Here is a 25,782-nt window from a genome sequence, read left to right as displayed (position 1 = left end):
GATGGACAGCTGGTGTTCCACACTTGTGGGATATATACAAGGTCAGTTGGCTTTGTAATCAGACATGCCAGAGAGACGAGGAAGACTGACACTGGTAGAGCTTAGTGTGCCCAAGGCAGAGGTGGGGTTTTGGCTCACACTGTGGACAAAGGAGTGACCGGTGGAGAGCTATCAGGGTGTCCAACCCTTGCCTGGGTTGATAACTCCACTACAGAAGATGGACTCCTTTTTGTGGTCACAGTCAGTGACTTTAATAAGTTTCAGGAGCAGGAGGACGACATGGAGGCATCGGCACCGGGAAGACAAAACATCTCTCTCTCTCTCTCTCTCCAACTCTACTCAATTCAAATTCCAGAACTGAACCGACTTCTTACCATACCACCGTAAGAATGTATCATCTAATCACCTGAGCTGGGAGAAGCTTGGGAACTTCATTTACTCATTTATATATGCATATACTCTGCTAACCTGTTTACCTTACCTTGTTTTATATTACTTTATCACGTAGTTACTAATAGAGTTTATAATGGAAGACTCAGACTCCAGGTGTGTCCATTTCTGAAGGTCCTTTTTAACCCATTACGGGGTACGTAACATAAGGAAAAGGAGTCCTTAGGAGGCAGGGATCACAATTATGATTAAGTTCAACTTGAAATCTGATAGGGAGAAAATAAAGTCTGACATAGTAGTATTTCAGTTGAGTAAAGGAAATTACAGTGGTATGAAAGGAGTTAGCCAAAGTAAACTGGAAGGAAATGTTAGTAGGGATGACAGTAGAGCAGTAATGGCGTGTGTTTCTGGGGAGAATGAGGAAGGTGCAGGAAAGATGTATTCCAAAAAACAAAGAAAAGCGCAAATGACAATATAGTACCAACCAGGTCTGACAAGGGAATTCAAAACTAATGTAAAGAAAAAAGAGAGGTCATATAACAAAGCAAACATTAATGGGAAGATAGAGGAGAAGCTTTTAAAAACCTATAGAAATCAACTAAAAGAATTAGGAGGGAAAAGATGAAATATGAAAGGAAGCTAGCAAACAGTATCAAGGCGGATAGAAAAGGCTTTTTAAGGATATGAAAGATAAAAGAGATGGGAGTAGATATAGGACCGCTAGAAAATGAGGCCAGAGAAATAATAACAGGGAACAAGGAGATGGCAGGTGAACTAAATGAGTATTTTGCAACAGTTTACAAGGTGGAAGACACTAGCAGGGTGCCAGGTGTTGAAGGGTGTGAGGGAAGAGAATTGTGGGAAGAGAATTGAGTGTAGTGTTACGACTGTGCCACAACTCTGAGGGGCCGAAGGGTACAAAGTAGCCCCCTCCTTTTTCAAGAATCGCAAGATCGCTATTAATTCGGGTCTGGAACCCAGGAAATGAGAGAGAGACGTCCAGAATACACAGGCTTGGAATGTGTCCTGGCCTCAGCAAGGCAGAACCCTTGATAACGGCTATTGTCTCTTGGAGAAGGAATTGTGTATTGAGTACTGTACTATTCATTGAACCAGAGTGGGCTGGTTGAGGGATTGCATCATCCCAACCTGATTGACATCTGAGACCCCATGAGTAAGGATAAAAGAGGGTCTGGGGGTACAACCCCTTTAGACACACCAGGAGAAACATATGAGACTGGTGGAGGTTTGCCTGTGTGTCCATCCTTGCCCGGATGACAAGCCTTCCACGGAACGGCTTCGCTAAAGGACGAATACGGATCAAGATCGGATAAAGGAAAGCCGCCAAGTTTCTAAAATCCGTCTCTCTCCAACCAAAGGCTGCAGCCTGAACAATGAGTGACTTCTATATTTCCATCGGACAATACATTATCCCCTAGACAACGATAAAGCTAATTTCTTATTGATTATTATTATACCCACATACTTTTAGATTTAGTATTGACAACGTATATTATCTGTATGTTTGCATTGATATTATTTTTGTGTATTTTTACCAATAAATACTGTTAAAAATAGTACCATCAGACTTCAACAGACCTCTCTATCTTTGCTGGTAAGTGACCCAGTTATGGGGTTCGTAACAGTAGTTACTGTTACAAGGGAGAAAATGCTCAAATAGCTGAAACACCTAAAGATACATAAGTCACCTGGATCAGATGAACTGCACACTAGGGTTTTGAAAGAGGTAGCAGTAGAGATTGCAGAGGCATTAGTAATATCTTCAAAGAACCAGTGGACTCCGTCATGGTTCCGGAGGACCAGAAAACTGCAAATGTTTCTATACTTTTTAAGGACTGAGGAAGACAGCAGAAAGGAAATGATAGACTGCTTCGCCTTCCTCAGTGGCTGGGGAAGATTTTGGGAGTCAATTGTTAAGGATGAGGTTATGGAGTACTTGGTGACTCAGGACAAGATAGGACAAAATCAGCACAGTTTCCTTAAGGAAAATCTTGTCTGACGAACCTATTGGAGATAGGAATTACAAGTAAGGAATGCAGTGGATGTTGTATATTTGTATTTTCAGAAGACTTTGACAAGATGCCACACGAGGCTGCTTACCAAGTTAAGAGCTCATGGTATTACAGGAAAGCTACTAGCACTGGCTGATTGGTAAGAGCAAGCCAAGAATAAAAGGATGATAACACACAAAATGTTAGAGGAACAGCAGGTCAGGCAGCATCTATGGAAAAAAGTACAATCAACATTTCAGGCTGAATCCCTTCAGCAGGACTGGAGAGAGAAAAAAGATGAGCAGTAGATTTAAAAGGTGGGGGAGGGGAGAGAGAAACACAAGGTGACAGGTGAATCCGAGACAGGTGGGAAGGGATAAGGTAGAGTTGGGAAGTAGACTGGTAGAAGAGATACAGGGTGCAGAAGGGGAGTCTGATTAGAGAGAACAGAAGGCCATGGAAGAAAGAAAAAGGGAAAGAAGCACCAGAGGGAGACTATGGGCAGGCAAGGAGATAATGTGAGAGGGCAAAATGGGAATGGTGGAAGGGGGGGGAGAAGAGGAGAAGGGAATTACCACAAATTCAAGAAATCGTTGTTTATGCCATCAGGTTGAAGGTTACCCCGATGGAATACATGGTGTTATTCCTCCACCCTGCATGTGACCTCATCGGAACAGTGGAGGAGGCCATGGATTGACATTTCTGAATGGGACCATCTTAAAGGCAGATAGTGATGTATGGAGTTTAAAATAATTTCCAGCATATTTAAAAAGAGGTGGGAGGGGGAGCGGTCCCTCTGCAAATTTATAAGGAATGCAACAAATGAAGCCTTGCAGCAAATGAAGCTTCACAGCTAAGTGTAAGCATTGGTGGTTTTATCTCTCTATTTCAATCAAGGATTTTGATTCAAAGATCCCAAGAATTAAAAGAATAAGCAATCTAACAGTAACACTGTCACTGTGCCTCAGTCCCTTGGAATATCTATCCTGTGCCATGTGGGAACACCTGGTTAACAAGCGCAAGACTTGTACAGAGCTCAAGCTTCAGCACAAGGCCTGAACTTGAACAGCTGCCGATAACCATAAAGACTACAAGACACAGGAACAGAATTAGGCTATTTGGCTCATCAGGCCAGCTCCGCCATTCAATCATTGCTGATTTATTTTCCCTTTCAACCCCACTCTCCTGTCTTCACCCCATAACGTTTGACACCCTGACTAATTAAGTACCTGTCAAACTCTGTTTTAAATATACCCAATGATACTGCCATTGTCTACTTGTGAGACTGCATTTTCCAGGACAGCTGTCACAGGTGGTGATTCCACAGTTCAATAGAGTATAGGCAGAAAGGTACAAATGAAAGGAACAGAAGACAGTTCAGATGACCAACCCAGCCACCCATCCTACCCAACCCTAACACTTTTAAACAAGTATGAAGTTCTGAATGCAGATGAGGGTAAGGAGACTTCCCCTGAAGTGTACACCCATTAGTAAAATTACTGCACCAAATATAGAAAGAGAGGAATGAAAAGTCAAGAAAGCAATAGTTATTGGAGATTCTCTTGATAATGGAGGTGGGCCTGTGGTTGCAGAGTTAGGGCTCAAGGATAGTATTTTACCTCCACCACTGATTAGACATAGGTAGAAAGGGGGATGATACCCTGCAGTCAGGCTTTGGGGAATGAAAAGAGCAATAAACAGGATCTCAAATATAGCAATATCTGGATTGTTCCCCTGTGGATTGTAACAGTCAATATAAAAATGAAATACATAAAATTACATGTCTGTTATGCAAAGGAAGGCTTTCGATTCCTAGGAAACAGTAGGGGGCCAACATTCGAAGGAGTTTCACTGGAGCTGTGAAGGAAGGGGTGGAGAGAGGTTTAAATGAATTTAATGGTGGCAGAAGGAGCAACAAAGGCACTGACAGGGAGAAAATAACTGCAAAAAAGCTGCAACCAGAACAAGGGAAGTTTTTAGGTATGACTACATTGGAGTACCTGGCCAAGTACTAAAGACCTGTGTTGATCAACTAGCTGGACTGTTCACTGAGATTTTAACCTCTCGCTTCGGCAGTCTGAGGTACCCACCTGCTTCAAGCAGGCTTCAATTATACCGGTGCCCAAGAAGAATGTGGTCACTATCGTCCAGTTGCACTTACATCCACAGTGATGAAGTGTTTTGAGAGGTAGGTGATGAAACATATCAGCTCCTGCCTGAGAAGTGATTTAGATCTGCTCCAATTTTCCTACCAGAGCAACAGGTCCACAGCAGATGCCATCTCATTGGCTCTTCACTTAACCCTGGACAACAAAGATGCATACATCAGGATGCTCTCTATGAATTACATGGCATTCAATACTATAATCCTCTCAAAACTAATCAATAAGCTCTTGGACTTTGGTCTCAATACCTCCTTGTGCAATTGGATCCTCTATTTTCTCTCTTGCAGACCCGAGTCAGTTTGGATTGGCAACAACATCTCCTCGACAGCACAGGTACACCACAACACTACATGCTTAGCCCCTGCCCTACCCTCATTATACCTATGGAAGAGAACAGCTCCAATGCCATATTTATGTTTGCTGACTACACCACTATCACAGGCTGAATCAAAGGTGCTGATGATGTGTAGTAGACAGTATATCAACTGGCTGTATCACAATCTGGTATGAAAACACCAATGCCCGGAACTTGCAAATTCCACTTGATAAAGGACAAAGTAGGTGTTGAGGATGCTTCAAAGAGCTACATTACAGGAAACAGATAGTAGCAAAATTATGATTTTCACCTGGAGGGATGTGAACAGCTGTATTTCTCAGGGTAGGGCTTTAACATCACTGGTTTCCTTTGTACCTTGCACTTGAGGGTAGAGGTACAGTCTTTCAAATTTGCAGATAGTATAAAATTTGAAGGTGTACCAAACTGTGAAGTAGGCAGGGTCAGACTTCAAGGAATTACAGGCAGGCAAGTTGCAAGAACAGATTGCCAACAGATGAAAAATGAGCTGGTAAGATTTTGAAGGCGAAAATATTCAGGTTTTTAGAGATGGAGTAGCTGTATGAATATATACAATATTGTGCACAAGTCTTAGGCATCCTAGATTGTTTAAAATATAAATTTTGTTTTATATGTTTACTTCTCCTCTTCTGCATTTGTGTGTCAGTAGAAAAGAGCAATTTTTTTGTATTTTATTTAGGTAATATATAAGCAACAGGCTTTTCAAATAAAAACTTCATTACTTTGTAAGTATCTAGCCCAGTTCATGATTAAACAAATATAATAAACAGGTGCTAATGACCAATGACATCATGTGATGAATGAACTAAAGTGATTAACTGAAACAGAAATGGGTGCAGCATGAATCAAAATGGATGAAGAACAATCAAACTACAAAATGAGAGTATGACAGACGTGACAATTTAATCTTCGAATCACCAATTCTTGCACGATGGTAAGAGTTAGCATAGCAACAAGACACAAGATGGTCATCCTGGATCAGCAAGGTCTCTCCCAAGCAAAAATTTCACAGCAGACAGGAGTTTCAAGATGTGCTGCCCAAGCTGTTTTGAAGAAGCACAAAAAAAAACAGGCAAGGTTGAGGACCAGAAACTCAGCCACAGAAACTGAGTGAAGCAGACGAGAGATACATCAAACTGATGCCCCTTCTAAATCGGAGGAAGTCCAGCACTACAATTACCTCTGAACTCACAGAAACCACTGGAACCCAAGAACACCCCTCTATAGTTCGAAGAAGTCTTATACAATCACACACAAACCAGTCATGAATTCATGTGCTAAATAATTGGCTCCTGTGCTTTAATTCTATTATTTGGGATAAATGTTGACCTTGCTAGCAACACTTGTATTCCATAATAACAAGACCTAGCTGCTAAAACCAGTTTTAAAAACAACACGAAGCACAATATTTAATAGAACAGCTGAAAGTCATAATAAATCATGAGAGAGCATTAAACCTAAGATTTTTGACATGCATCATATCAACATATTCCTCATTCTAGACACAAATGATAAAACTTCAAGAATTTTATCTGCCTTCAAATTTGAACCAACTTGTTATTGTCCTGTATTAAAACCTTTAAACATCTGGTAATAACTGTAAATGCTGCGTATTTTCCTTAAATTTCCTAGAAATAAGAGGTGTCAAAGTGAACTCTGAAATAAAGTATCAGTGAACTGATGGTCGAAAACATGGCTAGCAAAACTACCTTTTTCTCTTGCCCTATACTTGATCTTTACACCTACTCCCTAGGAAAAAATGTCCTAACACTGAGTGACCATAAACAGTACACTTTTATGCTCTTTCCAGGTGAAAGGGTATCTACCCAGGCAAAATCAATGCTTGTCAAGATGATTAGCAACCTTCTAATCATCCATTGGAATCTCCCAGCCTAGACATTATTAGGCTTCTGCAGCAGCAAAAACTTCAGTTCTAGCACAATGTTTCAGAATATCCAAAAGTGCCTAGGAAGGAACAGGATCTCTATAAACATGAGATTCCGAAGATACTGAAAACCTTAAGCAATATACACAAAGCACTGGAAGAACTTAGCAGGTCAGGCAACATCAACGGAGAGGGATAAACAGTCAATAATTCAGGATGAGACCCTTCATCAGGACTGGAAACGAAGGGGAAGGAAGCTAGAATAAGGTGGGGAAAGTGGAAGGAGTACAAGATAGTAGATGAAAGGTGAAATCAGGTCAGGGTAAGGTTGTGGGTGGGGGAGGAAGGACAAAGTGAGAAGCTGCAAGGCGATAAGAGGACTGATAAGAAGGGAAAGTGGACCATGGCAGAAAGGGAAGGAGGAGGGGGACCAGGGGTAGCTGATGGGCAGTGGAGAAGAGGTGAGAGGGGAAACCAGATTGAGGATTGAAAAAGGAGGGAGGGAGGAGAAATTAACAAAAGTTAGAGAAATTGATATTCATGCCATCACATTGGAGGCCATCCAAATGAAATATGAAGTGTTCCTCTTCCAACCCGAACGTGGCCTCATCATGGCAGTATAGGAGACCATGGACCAACATGTCAAATTTGGAATGGGAAATGGAATTAAAATGGATGGCAACCAGGAATTCCCTCCTTTTGTGGTAGATGAATCAAAGGTGCATGGCAAAGCAGTCCCACTGTGTAAAGTAGGCCTCTATTTGGATCTCTATGGGATCTTTGGTTTGGTAGGATTGGGAGAGTTGGGCATAGACAAGTATGTTACAATAGTTAACATATTTGGAAATTCAAGGGGGCTGTTGGGAGAAAGGTTTTTTTTACTCAGAGAGTAGTTGGTGCGTGGAATGCACAGCCTGAGTCAGTGGTGGAGGCAGGTACACTAGTGAAATTTAAGCGACAACGAGACAGGTATATGGAGAAATTTAAGGTGGGGGGAATATATGGAAGGGAGGGTTTAACGGTCGGCACAACATTATGGGCCGAAAGGCCTGTACTGTGCTGTACTGTACTATTCTATGTTCTATATTAACTTAAACAATAAGCCTAACAAATTGTCATACCTTGGACAAGAAAATAATGCATTTCATACTTTCTTCTGACTTTCACAGCATAATACTTCAAGGCAAAAAAAAGGATTGCTTCATGCTGACGCAAAATTGTAAATTACTGAAACATATTTTGCCAAAGGCCATCAGGATTTATATAGGGTGAAGATGGGAAATGCAAAAAGGTTTTCACTCATACCCAATTAATGGCTGCGTGCTTCAAACAGAGCTTCACTTTGGCTAAGAGAGATTAAGGGTGATTTTATTACCTCACGAGATACAAAAAAACAGGGAAAATCAGATAGGAAAAGTCTTATACCATCAAAGTAGTTTACCTTATTTTTTGTAGATTTAAAGATAAAATTGGATATAATGATTAAACATATCCAGTCAGAAGATCTAAATAGCAAGTGCAGGAACTATGAAAAATACAGAGTGAGCACTGCATGGACTACATAGGGTGGGTGTGGAGAGGATGTTTCCTATGGTGGGGTATCCAGAATTAGAGGGCACAGACTCAAAATTGAGGGGCGACCTTTTAGAACACAGGTAAGGAGGCATTAATTTAGCAAGAGAGTAGCGAATCTGTGGAATGTTTTGCCAAAGACTGTGGTGGAGGTCAGGGCATCAATGGATATGGCAAGAAGGCAGGTGTATGGGGTTGAGTGGAAACCAGGATCAACCATGATGGAATGGTGCAGACTTGATGGGCTGAATGGCCTGGTTCTGTTCCTATGCCTTATGGACCTTACCACAGTACCTGCATACATGGTTTTAAATATTTTGTTTACTGTAGGGTGGACAGGAGTGATCAAAAGCAGATCACAATGAATTGCAGGGATAGGAAGGGTTTCTACAGCATGGATTAGGAGAAATGGTTAGCCAAATCTCTGATAAATTTACTATGACTTAAAGGTTCGAGACAATTATATTTGGAGCATTGTGTATGCTCAACAGTTGCATGCATCACTGTAGAGTTATTGCAGCAGTATTTCTAAAGCAGCATCCAAAAGTTTTTTCTGCATTCATAAGATTTATAGCAGAACTCATCAGGAAAGTGGTAATTTAAAATAAAAGGAGATTCCAGTACTAGGCATTGCCCAACAAGGTTTTAGAAGGTATGAGGTCATCAATACACGTAGCCTGAGCTCAGTAGACCGAAGTAGCAATGACTGTGAATGCAAAAAAAACAATGGATCAGATGTTCCAGTCCCATACTTCAATGGAAGTATTACTGGTGCTGTAAGAGCCTATTGAAATTTCTCAGTAAGCAGTAAAACAACAAATGCCTCACCAGAATGCATCAATCACTACCTAAATTAATAGGTAGGTATCAGTGCTGCAATAACAACACACATAGCTGGAATGTCAGAGCCTTCATTTCTTACCTACTTCCAGGACATGTTACCCAGACTGTTACTGGTTAACACTCACAAATTAACTGCCTATTTATCACACTGTTTACTTCTGATGTGCATGACTGCCATTTTCTGTCAGATCCAGAGACTGCATTTTATAACAAATGATTGGTATTACACACTTTGATAACATTTAGCACATGCAATTGTCAGCAATACAATACAATTTATTTTTCTACCTGGAGCAAGATTTACACTTATGAGCCATGGTGTGGTGTCACTTAAAAGTGAAAAATAAATTAAAATATCTTATTTCATTATTAGTTCTATGGCAAGCTATTGCACATTCAGCAATACTGTAAAAAGAACTTACTGCATTTTGCAGTAACCAGATTTATGGCAAGTCCTCATGCAGAATTCCCTCAAGGTTAAGAGGAGGTTAAAAATGATTCCAAGAATGAAAGGCTTATTGTACGAAGAGTGATTGACTGCTCTGGGCCTTTGCTTGTTAGAATTTAGAAGAATGAGTGCACTCTAACTAAAACCTATCGAATGTTGAAAGACATATAGTAAGTGGACGTGGAAAGGATGTGTCCTATGGCAGAGTCGTCTAAGACCAGAGGGCACAGCCTCAGAATAGCAGGACTTCTACTTAAAATAGAGATGAGGAGGAAATTCTTTAGCCAGAGGGTGGTGAACCTATGGAATTCGTTGCCACAGGCCACCATGGAGGCCAGGTCATTGGGTGTATTTAAGGCGGAGGATGGCAGGGGATTGAGGTTGAGAGGAAATGGAGCAGCCATGATGAAATGATGGAGCAGACTCACTGGGCTAAATTGCCTAAATTTTGCTTTCATGTATGGTCTTATGGCAAGTCTATTTTTAGCACAAAAAACATTACTGGATAACTGAATAACAAATTATACCATGCTTAAATTCATACATGTTTACTGCATGAATAAGCATTGGTTTGACTGATTAAATCAGCACTCTGAAATTCTAATCCTTGATGACAATGAAGCAAGTTACCTGGGTCAGACGTTTACAATATTTATAAATGTTATTAACTTGAGATCTGGGTTAAGGTGCATTAACCCAGTTAGAAAGCATGGGGACAAAAGAATTGGCCATTTAGGCCATGGGTCTGCTCACACTAAGATCATAGATGATCCTTTGCCTCAGAGTGACTTTCCTATTATAAATCCAAATCCTTTGATTCTTTAATATCAAAAAAAAAGTCACCACGTTCCATAAATAACTAAACCCCAAGCTCCTCTTAAATAGAGAATTACAAAATTCACTATCCTTTAGCACGTGGTATTGGGGTAGGATACTAACATGGATAGAAAATCGGTTGGCAAACAGGAAACAACGAGTAGGGATTAACTGGTCCTTTTCAGAATGGCAGGCAGTGACTAGTGGACTACCGCAAGGCTCGGTGCTGGGACTGCACCTATTTACAATATACATTAATGATTCAGATGAAGGGATTAAAAATAACATTATAAAATTTGCAGATGACACAAAGCTGGGTGGCAGTGTAAAATATGAGGAGGATGTTAGGAGAATGCAGGGCGACTTGGACGGGTTGGGTGAGTGGGCAGATGCATGGCAGATGCAGTTTAATGTGGATAACTGTGAGGTTATCCACTTTGGTGGCAAGAACAGGAAGGCAGATTACTATCTAAATAGTGTTCAGTTAGGAAAAGGGTAAGTACAACGAGATCTAGGTGTCCTTGTTCATCAGTCACTCAAAGTAAGCATGCAGGTCCAGCAGGCAGTGAAGAAAGCTAATGGCACGTTGCCCTTCATAACAAGGGGAGTTGAGTATAGGAGCAAAGAGGTCCTTCTGCAGTTGTACAGGGCCCTGGCGTGACCACACCTGGAGTACTGTGTTCAGTTTTGGTCTCCAAATTTGAGGAAGGACATTCTTGCTACTGAGGGAGTGCAGAGTAGGTTCACGAGGTTGATTCCCAGGATGGCGGGACTATCATATGTTGAGAGATTGGAGTGACTGGGCTTGTATACACTAGAATTTAGGAGGATGAGAGGGGATCTGATTGAAACATATGTAACTCCCTGGGTCACCTCAGGCTCGCTCAGCTCGTTCTCGTCTAGGGGGAGCAGCCTTCGGCCCCGCCAAACTGGGTAATCAGCTGGTGTGGATGCTGTGTGATGTCCCCGCCTCGCCCAAAAACAGACAGTACACTATATGCGATTAAATGAGTACAATTTATAAAGGTTACTATAACTAAGTGATTAATAACGATACAGTATATATGAAGAGAAAATTAAAGAAAAGGCGCCAAACTTATCAAAGTCCAAACCACTTCGTGCACAACCGTTGGAGCTCAATTACTGAAGTCTTCTGGCCACCATTCGATCCCCTCCGAACTCCTCGACTCACAGCTCAGGACCCTCCGAGTGGTCAACCAAGCACATCTAGCTTCATCCCCCCCCCCCCCCTCGGAGAATCTCCCGGCCTCAGACCCCCCCTTTGGGGTCCGATCCTCGCCCAGCTTAGAGCATTGCGTCCTCTCTCTCGACCCCCTCGCGCCGATCTGCCCAAAAGCCCGTCAACAAAAGTTTACAGACTCAGAAGAAAGAACATTAATCCCCATTTGGTTTACAAAGGAATACCATTCTCGTTATCAGTAAATTAGCATTCCTGCTAGTTAACAAAAAAGAAGAAACCCTCTTCACACATATAAGATTATTAAGGGATTGGACACACTAGAGGCAGGAAACATGTTCCCGATGTTGGGGGAGTCCAGAACCAGAGGCTACAATTTAAGAATAAGGGGTAGGCCATTTAGAACGGAGTTCAAGAAAATCTTTTTCACCCAGAGAGTTGTGGATCTATGGAATGCTCTGCCTCAGAAGGCAGTGGAGGCCAATTCTGTGGATGCTTTCAAGAAAGTTAGATAGAGCTCTTGGAGTCAAGGGATATGGGGAGAAGGCAGGAACAGGGTACTGATTGTGGATGATCAGCCATGATCACAGTGAATGGCGGTGCTGGCTAGGAGGGCCAAAGGGCCTACTCCTGCACCTACTGTCTATTTTTTCACCTATCAAATGGTGAAAGGCTTTGAAAGCGTGGATGTGGAAAGATTGTTTCCCACGGTGGGACTAAGATCAGAGAACACAGCCTCAGAAATAGAGGTGCATCCTTTTAGAATAGAGATGAGGAGGAATTTCTTTAGCTACAAGGTGCTGAATCTGTGGAATTCTTTGCCACAGGCAGCTGTGGAGGCCATGTCTTTATGTCTATTTAAGGCAGAGTTTGATAGATTCTTGATGGATCAGAGCATGAAGGGATATGAAGGGAAGCCAGGAGAATGGGGCTGAGAAGAAAATTGGATCAGCCATGATGAAATGGCAGAACAGACTAGATGCTTCTATGTCTTGTGGTCTTTAAGAGAACAAATTTCCTGTATACACAAAATGCTGGTAGAACACAGCAGGTCAGGCAGCATCTATAGGAGTAGCACTGTCGACGTTTCGGGCCGAGACCCTTCGTCTGGACTAGCCAAAAGGAAAGATAGTAAGAGATTTGAAAGTAGTGGGGGGAGGGGGAAAATGCGAAATGATAGGAGAAGACCGGAGGGGGTGGGATGAAGCTAAGAGCTGGAAAGGTGATTGGTGAAAGTGATACCAAGCTAGAGAAGGGAAAGGAACATGGGACGGGAGGGCTCAGGAGGAAGAAAGGAAGGGGGGGGGGGGGTAACACCAGAGGGAGATGGAGAACAGGCAAACAACTAAATATGTCAGGGATGGAGTAAGAAGGGGAGGAGGGGCATTAATGGAAGTTAGAGAAGTCAATGTTCATGCCATCAGGTTGGAGGTTACCCAGCTGGTATACAAGGTGTTGTTCCTCCAACCTGAGTTTGGATTCATTTTGACAATAGAGGAGGCCATGAATAGACATATCAGAATGGGAATGGGATGTGGAATTAAAATGTGTGGCCACTGGGAGATCCTACTTTTTCTGGCGGACCGAGCGTAGGTGTTCAGCGAAACAGTCTCCCAGTCTGCATCGGGTCTCACCAATATATAAAATCTATATATATATATATATGTCTATCTATGGCCTCCTTTACTGTCAAAATGAATCCAAACTCAGGTTGGAGGAACAACACCTTATATACCGGTTGGGTAGCCTCCAACCTGATGGCATGAACATTGACTTCTCTAACTTCCGTTAATGCCCCTCCTCCCCTTCTTACTCCATCCCTGACATATTTAGTTGTTTGCCTGTTCTCCAACTCCCTCTGGTGCTCCCCCTCCCCCTTTCTTTCTCCCGAGGCCTCCCGTCCCATGATTCTTTCCCTTCTCCAGCTCAGTATCACTTTCACCAATCACCTTTCCAGCTCTTAGCTTCATCCCACCCCCTCCGGTCTTCTCCTATCATTTCGCATTTCCCCCTCCCCCCACTACTTTCAAATCTCTTACTATCCTTCCCTTTCGGTTAGCCCTGACGAAGGGTCTCGGCCCGAAACGTCGACAGTGCTTCTCCTATAGATGCTGCCTGGCCTGCTGTGTTCTTGTTTGAATTTCCAGCATCTGCAGATTTCCTCGTGTTTGCTTTTTAAATTTCCTGTACAGCTTATCTTGAGACTGTGATCCTAGTTTATCCCTGTATTTATCCTCTCAACCCCGTAAGTATTCTGTGTGCTCACATTCTTTTGGGGTATAGGTCCTGTTTTCGTACTGCCTGAAAGAATAACTTTCTACTAACACCCAAACTCATCCCCGGAATCAACCTGTAACTACTGATTAATTTGTAATCACTTTTCTACAACGAGAAACAGCTGTATCTTGTCTCCATGCTCAACTAGTTGCAGTTAATTTCACATATGGCTTTTTAGTAAAAGAACAGAACATTTTTGTTCAAGCTCATTTGTCAGGAAGCAAAACCTATCACCTGTCAAAACCACTGAAAATATTGTGTTGTTAAAGGATCTAAAATCACTTCTTGAAAATCTATTAATGAGATATAGATATCTCTGGCAAAGCCAGCATGCATCATCATCCCTAACAAAATTTCAGACAGAGATAGATCTTAAAGCAACTCTACTTGGTCATTTAAGCTGGCACACTCAGTTAGGAGATTAAGTGATGATGCCATTTCTGGTCACTCAGCCAAAGTAAATAGAAGTATAGATTAGAACAGAGGAACCATTCAACTGAATTTGCTAAAAGTAATGTAGCAAAATGACTACATTTGATTAAAATTCTTTTAACAGAGAGCTAGTGAAAAAGAAAACACCTTTTATACATTTGGAATTGGACTGCTAGCTGGAAGCAACATTTCACATTTTAGAATGTTATATCAAGCCTTATTAATGGCACAAAATGAGATATAATATTGAAGTTGAATTTTGATGGTCAGAATATCTAATAATTTAAGCATCCTTTTTGTGAACTAACAAAGCCTAAATTTTCCCCACATCACCTGCATCAGTATTTAACCCAATGACAAAAGAGTACTTTAATCCAAACAGCACATAAAGTAAGTATTTTCACTAATGTATTTTCAGGTGTTTACTTACCACTTCCTTCACAACATCAATAAATATTTCTACATTCCAAGTATGAGCCTGTGCAGAGTCAGTTTTATCCTTCCCATCACTCCATATTCCACTTCCGGGGGCTGAGATAGACTGTCAACAAAGGTAGAATGTTCAATGATTAATGAAAAACATAAGCGATAAACTTGCCTGTTCCCTTCATTACAAAACCTACATGATTTACCAATTTAGCTGTATCAACTAAAATGCATATTGCTGAGCATTTTTATTCTGTCTTAAAACTTTATCTTGTCAATACAGCTAATAGTTCAATCAGCTTGGATCACATCTAAAAGTCAAGAGTTTGCACATTTAGGCTTCTCTCTATAATCACAGCACATAAATTATACTAAGTGCTATGGGTGCTGCCTTCAAAAGTAAATTTATTATCAAAGTAACTATGTCACAATATACAATCCTGAGATTCATCTTCATGTGGGCATACTTAGTAATTCCAATTATCATATTAGAATTTTTAAAAAGCTTTATGTAATGGAAATGGAAGACCCAGCTATGTTGTCAGGCATGAGTAAAGTATGGAAAGGAACTAAAGAGCATCACATCTTAAAGCAACACCATCAAAATTAACTTCACTTTCTCTGCAATTGTTCATTGTCACTATGTAGAAAGCAGCAAGACACAAGTTGTTGGAATTTCATGTTGTGAAAATCAAAGTAGAAACTTGCTATCACTTAAGAATAGTTTGTAACTGTGTTAATGCCAAAGCAGATTTACTGAAGGACATGAATGCAGAGGCATTGGTAGTGGCCTGCTATTATTCAGACAGTAACTTTAGGAAATATAACAAGCTTTCCAATTCTGTTGTTCTGTTTAACACTCCACAAATTTAGGCTTCAAGAATTTTACTACCTTAGCAGCAAAATAACCTGTGAGTGAGCAAGCATGCAGTACAGCAGTTTGGGTACAATTGTGCTCAATAATAGAAATTACTGGAAATAGTTAGCAGGTCTATCCCCAACTGTGGGATAACAAAGTTAATGTTTCAGATGCAGCCTGACCTGTTGAGCACTTCCAGCATTTGTTGGTTTTATTTTAGTGCAGGTTCCAGATATCTGTCTTTTCCATTTTCTGTTTCCATCTACTAAAGGAACCACCAAATTGGTGAAAGGACTTTTTATAGGCTAGCCAATCTGTCTGAAGAGCACAGAAAGCACTTCTGAATTGGAAATTGAAATCAATTACTTCATTAAGTAGACTGATAATGGACAACTATAAGAACACCAAATATTGTAATTCTTTGATACACCACTATTGAACAATTGGGGAAACTTCCAGCAATAGAAAGGAAGCTGGAAGAACTCAGCAGGTCATAGAGCATCTGTGGAAACTGATGCAGAGGCATGTACAGTATGCAGGTGCTCCAAAATAAAAGCAAAAAATATACAATAAATTTACTTGTTCACATCAGAGCCGTAGCTCTATGGTACATTATTGCAGCAACATTGCTCCCAGCTGGGAATTTTAACCAAAATCACAAAACTGAGACAACAGACTGCACACAGAGTGGAAGAGCAGCAATGAGCATTAAGTACAAAAACAAAGGCACACCATATTGAAACTGATCTTAGTTTAACAGCACAACTTCAAGTTTTGGCATATTTGCATGTTCTATATATTTGCCAGAATTATGCTTACCTGTAAGGAAATGCCATCACTCAGGCCTGAATGTGTCCGAGCCATCATTCCCAGTACCCTGGCAACCTGAGAAGCTGTCACTTCCCGAACCCCAAACTGCAAAATGATTTGACGGCATTCTTCGGCACTGCAAAAGTAGTTAACATTCAGATAGTGAAGTTCTCCAAAATGTAACTTTTTTCTTAAAGTATTGGTCTACATTCAAAAAGTTAGAAGCAAAGTTGCAATTCCCATTGGGATACCTTTGATTGTCAATGACATCTTTGTAGAGTACCAATACCCCCCTCACTCTAGAAAGAAAAAATTTAATTTGGAATACTATGAAGGGAAGAAGGTTAGACGCTCTTTAGCTGCACACAATCAAGTAAAAGTTACTCAACTAACGAGAACACTAGTTACTGCTCATCGCTAGTGGAGTTTGTGACTGTTCAATGCAGACCATTTTATTTATGAGAATTCACTACTGTCCTTATAGTCAGTGTGTACATACCCCCCAGCGCTAATGCTGAGGCTAATGCTGTGAACTGTATGGGGCTATTAGCAAACTGCAGAATGCACACCCTGGAGATTTCAACCATGCAAATCTCAAGTCAGTGCTCCCCAAATTCCAACAGCATGTGGACTTTGCAACGAGAGGGGCGAACGCGTTGGATCTTGTTTCTACAAACATCCCCAACGCGCATCAGGTGGAACCCCAGCCCCACCTCAGTCACTCAGACCACATCTCTGTTATGCTAATTCCAGCATACAGACCACTCGTCAGACACTCTGGAGCAGTTCTGAAGCAAGTGAAAACCTGGACAGCAGGAGCCATCTCTGCTGTTCAAGACTGCTTTGAGCACACTGACTGGCACATGTTCAGGGAGGCTGCAACTGATGGCGACTCTACCAACTTAGAGAGGAGTCCACGGCATCAGTGACTAGCTACATCAGCAAGTGTATCAATGACATCACTGTGTCCAAGACCATCACTACACACTCCAACCAGAAGCCATGGATGACCACGGAGGTCCGTGCACTGCTGAGAACCCAAGACTCTGCCTTCAGAGCAGGCGACAAGGCAACCCTAACAGCAGCAAGGGCCAAACTGTCCCAGGCCATCAGAGAGGCAAAGCGTGCACACATTTAGTGAATCCAAGTATTTCCTTCCAGGACAACAGAGAATGTGGAAGGGCACTCAGGACATCAACTACAAGACAATATCACCTGCCTGTACTGGTGATGCCTCCCTCCCAGGTGCACTGAACAACTTCTACACTCACTTTGAGGCAGAAAATGACGTGGTAGCGAGGAAGTCCACCCCTCCTCCCAATGACCAGGTGCTGTGTCTTACCATGGCTGATGTGAGGAAAACTCTATGCAGGATTAACACACGGAAGGCTGCTGGACCAGACAATATTCCTGGCAGAGTGCTCAGAGGATGTGCAGCCCAGCGAGCAGATGCTCTCACTGACATCTTCAACATCTCCGAGCAGCGCCATCGTTCCAGCGTGCTTCAAGGACACCACCATTGTCCCTGTGCTGAAGAAGTCTTCAGTGTCTTGCCTCAACGACTACTGTCCCATTGCACTAACATCCATCATCATGAAGAGCTTTGAGAGGCTCGTCATGAGGCACATCAAGACTCTGCTGCCCCCCCTCACTGGACCCCCCTGCAGTTCGTGTATCGTCCCAATCGCTGAACAGGTGATGCCATCGCCACTACCCTCCACCTGACCCTAACCCACCTAAACAAAAGAGACAGCACCTAATTGGAAAGCTGAAACTGCTGGGCCTGAACACCTCCCTCTGCAACTGAATTCTAGACTTTCTGACTGGGAGACCTCAGTCAGTCCAGATAGGGAGCAGCATCTCCAACACCATCACAATGAGATCAGGGGGCCCCCAGGGCTGTGTGCTCAGTCCACTGCTGTTCACTCTGCTGACTCACATCTGTGCAGCAATACACAGCTCCAATCACATCATCAAGTTCGCCGATGACACAACCGTGATGGGTCTCATCAGCAAGAACGACGAGTCAGCTTACAGAGAAGAGGTACAGTGGCTAATGGACTGGTGCAAAGCCAACAACCTGTACCTGAATGTAAACAAAACAAAAAAAGATGGTTGTTGAATTCAGCAGAGCATGGAGTGACCACTCTCTGCTGAACATCGACAGCTCCTCTGTAGGGATAGTTAAAAGCACCAGATTTCTTGGTGCTCACATGGCAGAGAATCTCACCTGGTCCCTCCAACACCAGCTCCATAGGCAAGAAAGCCCAGCAGCATCTCTATTTCCTGCAAAGGCTGAGAAAAGTCCATCCCCCACCACCCATCCTCATCACATTCTACAGAGGATGTATCGAGAGTATCCTGAGCAGCTACATTACTGCCTGGTTCGTAAATTGCACTGTCTCGGATCATAAGACCCTGCAGCGGATAGTGAGATCAGCTGAAGGGATCATTGGGGTCGCTCTTCCCGCCATTACAGACATTTACACCACACACTGCATCTGCAAAGCTAACAGCATTGTGAAGGACCCCACGCACCCCTCATACAAATTCTTCTCCCTCCTGCCATCTGGCAAAAGGTACCGAAGCATTTGGGCTCTCATGACAAGACTGTGTAACAGTTTCTTCCCCAAAGCCATTAGACTCAATTCCCAGAGTCCAGTCTGACAGCAACTTTTTTATATACACACACACACTCAACTGAACACCACTCCATTCCCTTGGCAATTTTTGGTCACTTCTTTCTCAATTCCTGCTAAAACATTGTTTACATTTACATTACTTATTATATTGTAATTTGCCCTTTACTGTGCCAGTTGTCTTGTCTATTAATTATTGTACCGTCCTGCACTGTTTTGCGCACTTTATGTAGTTCCATGTAGGTCTAAAGTTTAATGTAGTTTTGTGTTGTTTCATGCAGCACCATGATCCTGGAGGAACATTGTTTCGTTTTTACTGTGTACTGTACCAGCAGTTATGGTTGAAATGACAATAAAAGGTAATTGACTTTACTTGAATTTTTCTGCAGATCAGAGATTTAGTTCAATTTACAGCACCCCAATCATGATAGTAGGTTACAAAACACCCATATCAACCACAAGCTATCTCTATAATCTGCAGTATCATACCTTGCAGGGGGAGGAAATGACAATTCAGTTTTACTTTATTTGCATAATATTGATCTTGTGGTGAATCATTTGCCCTGAAATGCTGAATGGAAAATGGATGGATAGATTTACCATAAGACAATAAGACACAGGAGCAAATTAGGCCATTCAGCCCAATGAGTCTGCTTTGCCATTTCATCATAGCTGATCCACTTCCTTCTCAACACCATTCTCCTGCCTTTTCCCTGTAATGTTTCACACTCCATCCTATCAAGAACCTATCAATCTTTACATTAAATACATCAGATGACCTGGCCTTTACAGCTATCTGTGGCAATGAATTCCAGATTTACCACCCTTTGGCTAAAGAAATTCCTGATCTCCATTCTAAATGGATGTTTCTGTATTCTGATGCTGCGCCCTCTGGTCCTAGACTCCCCAGTATAGGAAACATCGTCACCATGTCCACTCTATCTAGGCCTTTCAACATTCAAAAGGTGTCAATGAGATCTCCACCACCACCCCCACCAGCCTTCTAAAATTCCAGTGAGTAAAGACCCAGAGGTATCAATCGCTCCTCATATGATAAACCTTTTATACCAGAATCATTTTTGTGAACCTCCACTGAACCCTTTCCAATGTCAGCACACCCTTTCTTAAAATATAGGCCCCAAAACTGCTTACAATACTCTGTGAGGTCTCACCAGTACCTTATAAAGCCTCAACATTACATCCTTGCTTTTATTTCCTAGTGCTCTTTAAATGGATGCTAACATTGCATTTCGAAACATAGAAAACCTACAGCACAATACAAGTCCCTTGGCCCACAAAGCTGTGCCAAACATGTCCCTAAATTACCTATGGTTACCAATAGCCCTCTATTCTTCTAAGCTCCATATATACCCATCTAGGAGTCTTTTAAAAGACCCTATCATATCTGCCTCCACCACTGTCACCGGCAGCCCATTCCATGCACTCACCACTCTGTGTTTAAAAACTTACCCAACATTCCCTCCTTGCCTACTTCCAAGCACCTTAAAACTGTGCCCTCTTGTGCTAGCTATTTTTTTTGCCTGCCTCACTACTGATTCAACCTGAAAATTAAGCTTTAGGCAATCCTGCACGAAGACTCCCAAGTCCACTTGCATCCGGAGATTTTAGAACTTTCTCCCCATTTAGAAAATGGTCTCTGCTTTTATACCTTCCACCAAAGTGCATGACCCCACACTTCCCAACACTGTAATCCATTTGCCACTTCTCTGCCCATTCTCATCACCTGTCTACTTCTGCAGCCTCCTTCTTCCTCAACACTACCTGCCCCTCCACCTACCTTTGTATCGTCCACAAACTTGATCACAAAGCCATCAGTTCCATCATCCAAATCATTTCAATGTAACATAAACGTGGTTCCAAAACTGACCCCTGTAGAACACCATTATTCACTGCCAGCCAGACAGAAAAGGCCCTCTTGATTCCCATGTTTTGCTTACTGATAGTCAGCCAAACTTCTCTCCATGCCAGTATCTTTCCTTAATACCATGTGTTCTTATCTTGTTTAGCAGCCTCATGTGCAGCACCTTTTCAAAGACCTTCTAATGGAGTCATCACCTGTCCTCTTTTTGGCCTCCTAAAGATGATTATCAGACCACGTGAATGAAATGCACATAGTCGGAATCCTGCCTTTTCAGTACAGGTGGCATGAATTACTGTATTACAAACCATAATGTAGCACTGTGAATCCAGTTATGGCCATTTCAAGTGGCATACAGTGGTGCTAGAAAGATTTACGAACCCTTTAGAATTAATCAGATTTATCATCACCAGCACATGACGTGAAATTTGTTAAATTATCAGCAGCAGATCAACACAATACATTATCTAACAGAGAAAAAAATTAAAAATAATAGTAAATCAATTACATGTAAGGAATAGATTTTTTTTTTAAAACACACAAGATCAGAAATACTGTATATTTTTTAAAAAGTGAGGTTCATTGCCATTTAGGAATCGGATGGCAGAGGGGAAGCAGCAGCTCCTGAATCACTGAGTGTGTGCCTTCAGGCATCAGTATCTCCTGCCTGATGGTAACAGTGAGAAAAGGGCATGCCCTGGGTGCTGGAGGCCCTTAATAACAGACGCTCTATTTTCTCTATTTCTGTACAAATATGACCTAAAATGTGATCAGATCCTCATGCAAGTCCTAAAACTAAATAAAGAGAATCCAATTAAAAAATCAACACAAAAGCTTTGTACCTGTTCATTTATCGAGAAAGATGATGTGTTGTAAAAAGATGTGAATCTCTATGATCAGTTCATTTAAAGGGGAAATTAGAGTCAGGCATTTCAACCAATGGGATGACAATCAAATGTGAGTGTGGGAGGCCCTGCCTTATTTAAAGAACATAAACCTGTGTCTTCACTATCAAAGCCTGATCTTCAACACACAGATTTCTGGAAGTGTGCCATGCCTTGATCAAAGGAGATTTCTGAGGACATCAAAAAAAGTTGTTGATGATCACCTGGCTAGAAAAAGATACAATGTGGTGACCCACTGCCCAGCGCACTCAAACCGACCGGCTCACAAAGCGGCGCGCGCCAGCATTGAGCTAGGTCCCAAAGAGGGCGCCAAGCCTGCATCACCAGCAAGGGGAAAAGCCCGCGCGTGGGACGGGACTGTGAATACAGCATTCCCGCCCGGGGAGGGCGGGATCAGGAAGGCTTTAAAGCGAGGCCGCGAAGTTTGAATAAACCTCTTTTGTAACTGCAGCTCACCGACTCTGTGCCGTTATTGCAGCGCTGCGTGTAGACCATTTCTAAAGAGCTTGGTCTCCACCAATCCACATTCAGGCAGATGGTGTACAAATGGAGCAAATTCAACACTATTGTTACTTTCCCCAGGAGTGGTTGACCTCTCTTGCATTGGTTAATGTCAGTGTCCATGAGACTACCACTGGGCAACACTGAACAACAATGGTCTGCATGGCAGGATTACAAGGAGAAAGCCACTACTCCTCAAGAAGAATATTGCTGCCTCTCCAAATTTTGCTAAAGTCCATGTGTATAAGCCAGAAGGCTATTGGAAGAATGTTCTGTGGACCATGAGTCCAAACTAGAACTTTTTGGCTTAAATGAGAAGCATGTTTGCAAAAAGCAAACACTGGGTTCCATCATAATTACTTCATTCCATCTGTGAAACATGGTGGTGGCAGAGTCATGGTTTGGGCCTGCTTTGCTGCCTCGAGACCAAGGTGGCTTACTATCATTGATGGAGCTATGAAGTCAGAATTGTACCAGCAAACTCTACAGGAGAATATCAGTGTATCCATCCATGAACTGAAGCTCAACAGAAAGTGGGTCATTCAGCAAGATAATGACTCTAAACACACAGTCTACCAAAGAATGATCAAATTTCACGTCTTGGAACGGCCAACCCAAAGTCCTGACCTTAATCCTATAGAAATGTTGTGAAGTGACCTGAAACAAGCGGTCCTTGCAAGAAAGCCCAGCAGCATCTGAGAGTTGAAGCAGTTTTGTAAGGTGGAATGGCCTAAAATTTCTCCAAGCCAATGTGCAAGAGTGATCAACAGACATAGAAATGTTTGGCTGAAATTACTGCTGTATGGGGGTGGGGGGGGGGGGGTTCACATCAGCTACTGAAAGCAAAGCTTCACATCTTTTCCCCAACAAATGCATGTAATATTGGTTCATTTTTCTCAGTAAATAAAGTTTAATTTTTTTGTGTTATTTATTTAATTGGGTTATTATCTTTACCTAATTTTAGAACTTGTATGAAGATCTGATTACATTTTAGGTCATATTTATCTGGAAATAGAGAAAATTTTAAAGGGTTTGCAAACTTTCTAGCGCCACTGTACCTTTGCAACACATCTTTACCACTCAGCCATACTCGTGACTTTATTGACAGTGAGAAAGAGAGAAGCAGACAGGTAGTATGAGAGGTTACTTGTGGCACCAGCAAAACCTTGTGCACAGGTATTTTGTCTGCATTCTTAGCAAGAAATTTTTATTTTTTTCTTTTGCAGAGGAAAAATTCAAAAGTTGTGTTGATTGGACAGCTCGCCATTTCCACGGTCCATATGCTAAATAGGGAAGTAAAATGTTTGGACAAAATGTGAAATTGGAATTTACAATATAATCAGCCCACTGGAATAGTGCTCAAATCTATTTATTTAGCTTTGAAGTTTTACCTTTCAAAAATTTCCTACTTCCCCTTCAAGAATCATTACAAGATTATCCTTGAATCATTGCTTCATGCTGATCACTTATATCCTGATACACCAATATTAAAAAATCTAACTTCTTTTCATTATTCTTCAATTATCTAAGGTTTTTAAATTCAAGAAAACAATACTGTAAGCTGTTCATAGCTTTGAATACATGTAATTTGAAGCCCTCGCTGGTGAAAATAGCTTTGCTGTTTCCTTTCAAAATAAAGTACCACTTCACTTCGTATTATAACTCTGATTACATTGAGAACAGGCATACAAGCGTTCCAACTGCTGTATGACACCAGGCAAATTACAGTTTGCATTAACTATTTATTTTCTTAAATGAAATTACTAAGTACCTCATCTTTTCTCTCTAGACTTTCAAAAAGTTCCAACTCCAAGATATATCACAATTTAAAACTGATTGTTTTTTAGTTTACTCACTAGTATTAATGTGGCTCATTTTTAACATCCTATAATTCTGGCTTCATATTTAAAGGAGAAAGCATTTTTCTAGGAGAAGACACAAACATACAAGGAACTACAGCAAAAAAATAACACTTTCAATGAACAACCTCGTAGGGAAATACTTCAATTTCCAAGCAGAACTGGCTGGTCTAACTTGTAACAATGCTTGTAGTATTTAGAATTAATTCCTCAAAAGTCAGTAACAAGTACATTTTTACATACCTTGTACAAAAGCTGTAGCCTACTTCTTGCATAAAATCTGCTAGTGAGCTGTCCATCATTGTCTTCACTATCCCTCCCGAATCAGACAGAATCCTATCCATCAGAATGTCCCGTTTTTCAGGATATAGCAGTGGTGCAAGCACCACAGGACAACGCTCTTGCGGAAAATCTGGTACAAAAGATGAAATCCATCAAGAAAATAATAACTTGGATATATCAACTGTTTAAGAAATTAATGGGCCGATTGAAGTCCCTCCAAAGAACTAGGTATTTTCATCTTGAAAGTATATTTCGTAAATAATTCCGAACAAATATTGACACTGATGCTTGGACGGTCTTTCTAATGAATCAAGTCATTAGAAAGACCATCCAAGCATCAGTCTCAATTCCTCCCCACCCCCCAAGTGTATCAGTGCCCTTGCCTTTCCACACCTATCTAACATGCAAGGGGATAACCTCATTTGTTTCTCCTCAATGATGCAGGGATGGAGTGAACTAAATACTTAAATCTTCCCTATTCTGTGCAAAGATGACCACAGCACATGGAAACCTGCCTCAGAAATTATTATAACTTAATAATACTAAGCATGGAGTTTGCATCTTCAAACTCTGTTAGACATAAATTATTCCATATTCACACTTTTGTTCAGACTTCTAAAACCCCTACAAAACCAAAAATGAAGTAGCAAGAACAAAAACAAATAATACATTAGGGATATTTAAGAAGCTCTTAAGACAGGCACATGGATAACAGAAAAATGCAGGGCTATGTAGGAGGGAAGAGTTAGTTTGATCTCAGAACAGGTTATAAGGTCAAAGGGCCTGTCCCATGCCATTCTACCCTACAGCCATATGCAATTGTTTAAACTACCTATGCTTCCTCATTCTGGCACAGCATTTTCTCACCACCTCAGTCAGAGTACCCTACAACCATGTTTTGCTTACCTCTGCGTAATGTTTTAAGGAAAGCGTCAATCTGTTCCTGCCCAACACCAAATGCTCCCTTTTGCCCGAAAAGAAGGTGGGACAGGAGCAGGTGCAGGACTTCTATTGCAATATCCTGAAAGCCACCTTCTTGGTTCCCGCTTACGTCTGCGTCGATGTAAGATCGCAGAAGATCTGGGAGCTTCTGTTTCACAAACTGGAGAGCTGTAATTGCAGAGAAATGTGAGATACATGGGCAAAAATCATCCAACTTGTGCCTCAATATTTAAACCAACATTTCAACCAACAGGTTGAAATGTATGTTAGCCCTACAAGTTCACAGA

General features: G+C 41.6%; 1 protein-coding gene across 5 annotated transcripts in view; it reads right to left on the bottom strand.

Annotated features, from left to right (window-relative positions):
• The window catches only part of cnot1 (CCR4-NOT transcription complex, subunit 1), a 261,162-nt gene that overhangs the window by 166,974 nt on the left and 68,406 nt on the right, over positions 1–25,782 (bottom strand). For all 5 annotated transcript variants that reach the window (XM_059992493.1, XM_059992490.1, XM_059992494.1 and 2 more), the window contains 4 exons: positions 25,460–25,663; positions 24,515–24,683; positions 16,498–16,624; positions 14,824–14,934 (listed from right to left, as the gene is read on the bottom strand). In XM_059992493.1, coding sequence (XP_059848476.1) covers positions 14,824–14,934; positions 16,498–16,624; positions 24,515–24,683; positions 25,460–25,663 — 611 coding nt within the window. The remainder of the gene's footprint in view (positions 1–14,823; positions 14,935–16,497; positions 16,625–24,514; positions 24,684–25,459; positions 25,664–25,782) is intronic.

Source organism: Hypanus sabinus, chromosome 17 (assembly GCF_030144855.1).
Source record: "Hypanus sabinus isolate sHypSab1 chromosome 17, sHypSab1.hap1, whole genome shotgun sequence".
Taxonomy (NCBI): Eukaryota; Metazoa; Chordata; class Chondrichthyes; order Myliobatiformes; family Dasyatidae; genus Hypanus; species Hypanus sabinus.
Note: the sequence above shows the minus strand (reverse complement) of the source record. Positions and strands in the feature narration are given on the sequence as shown.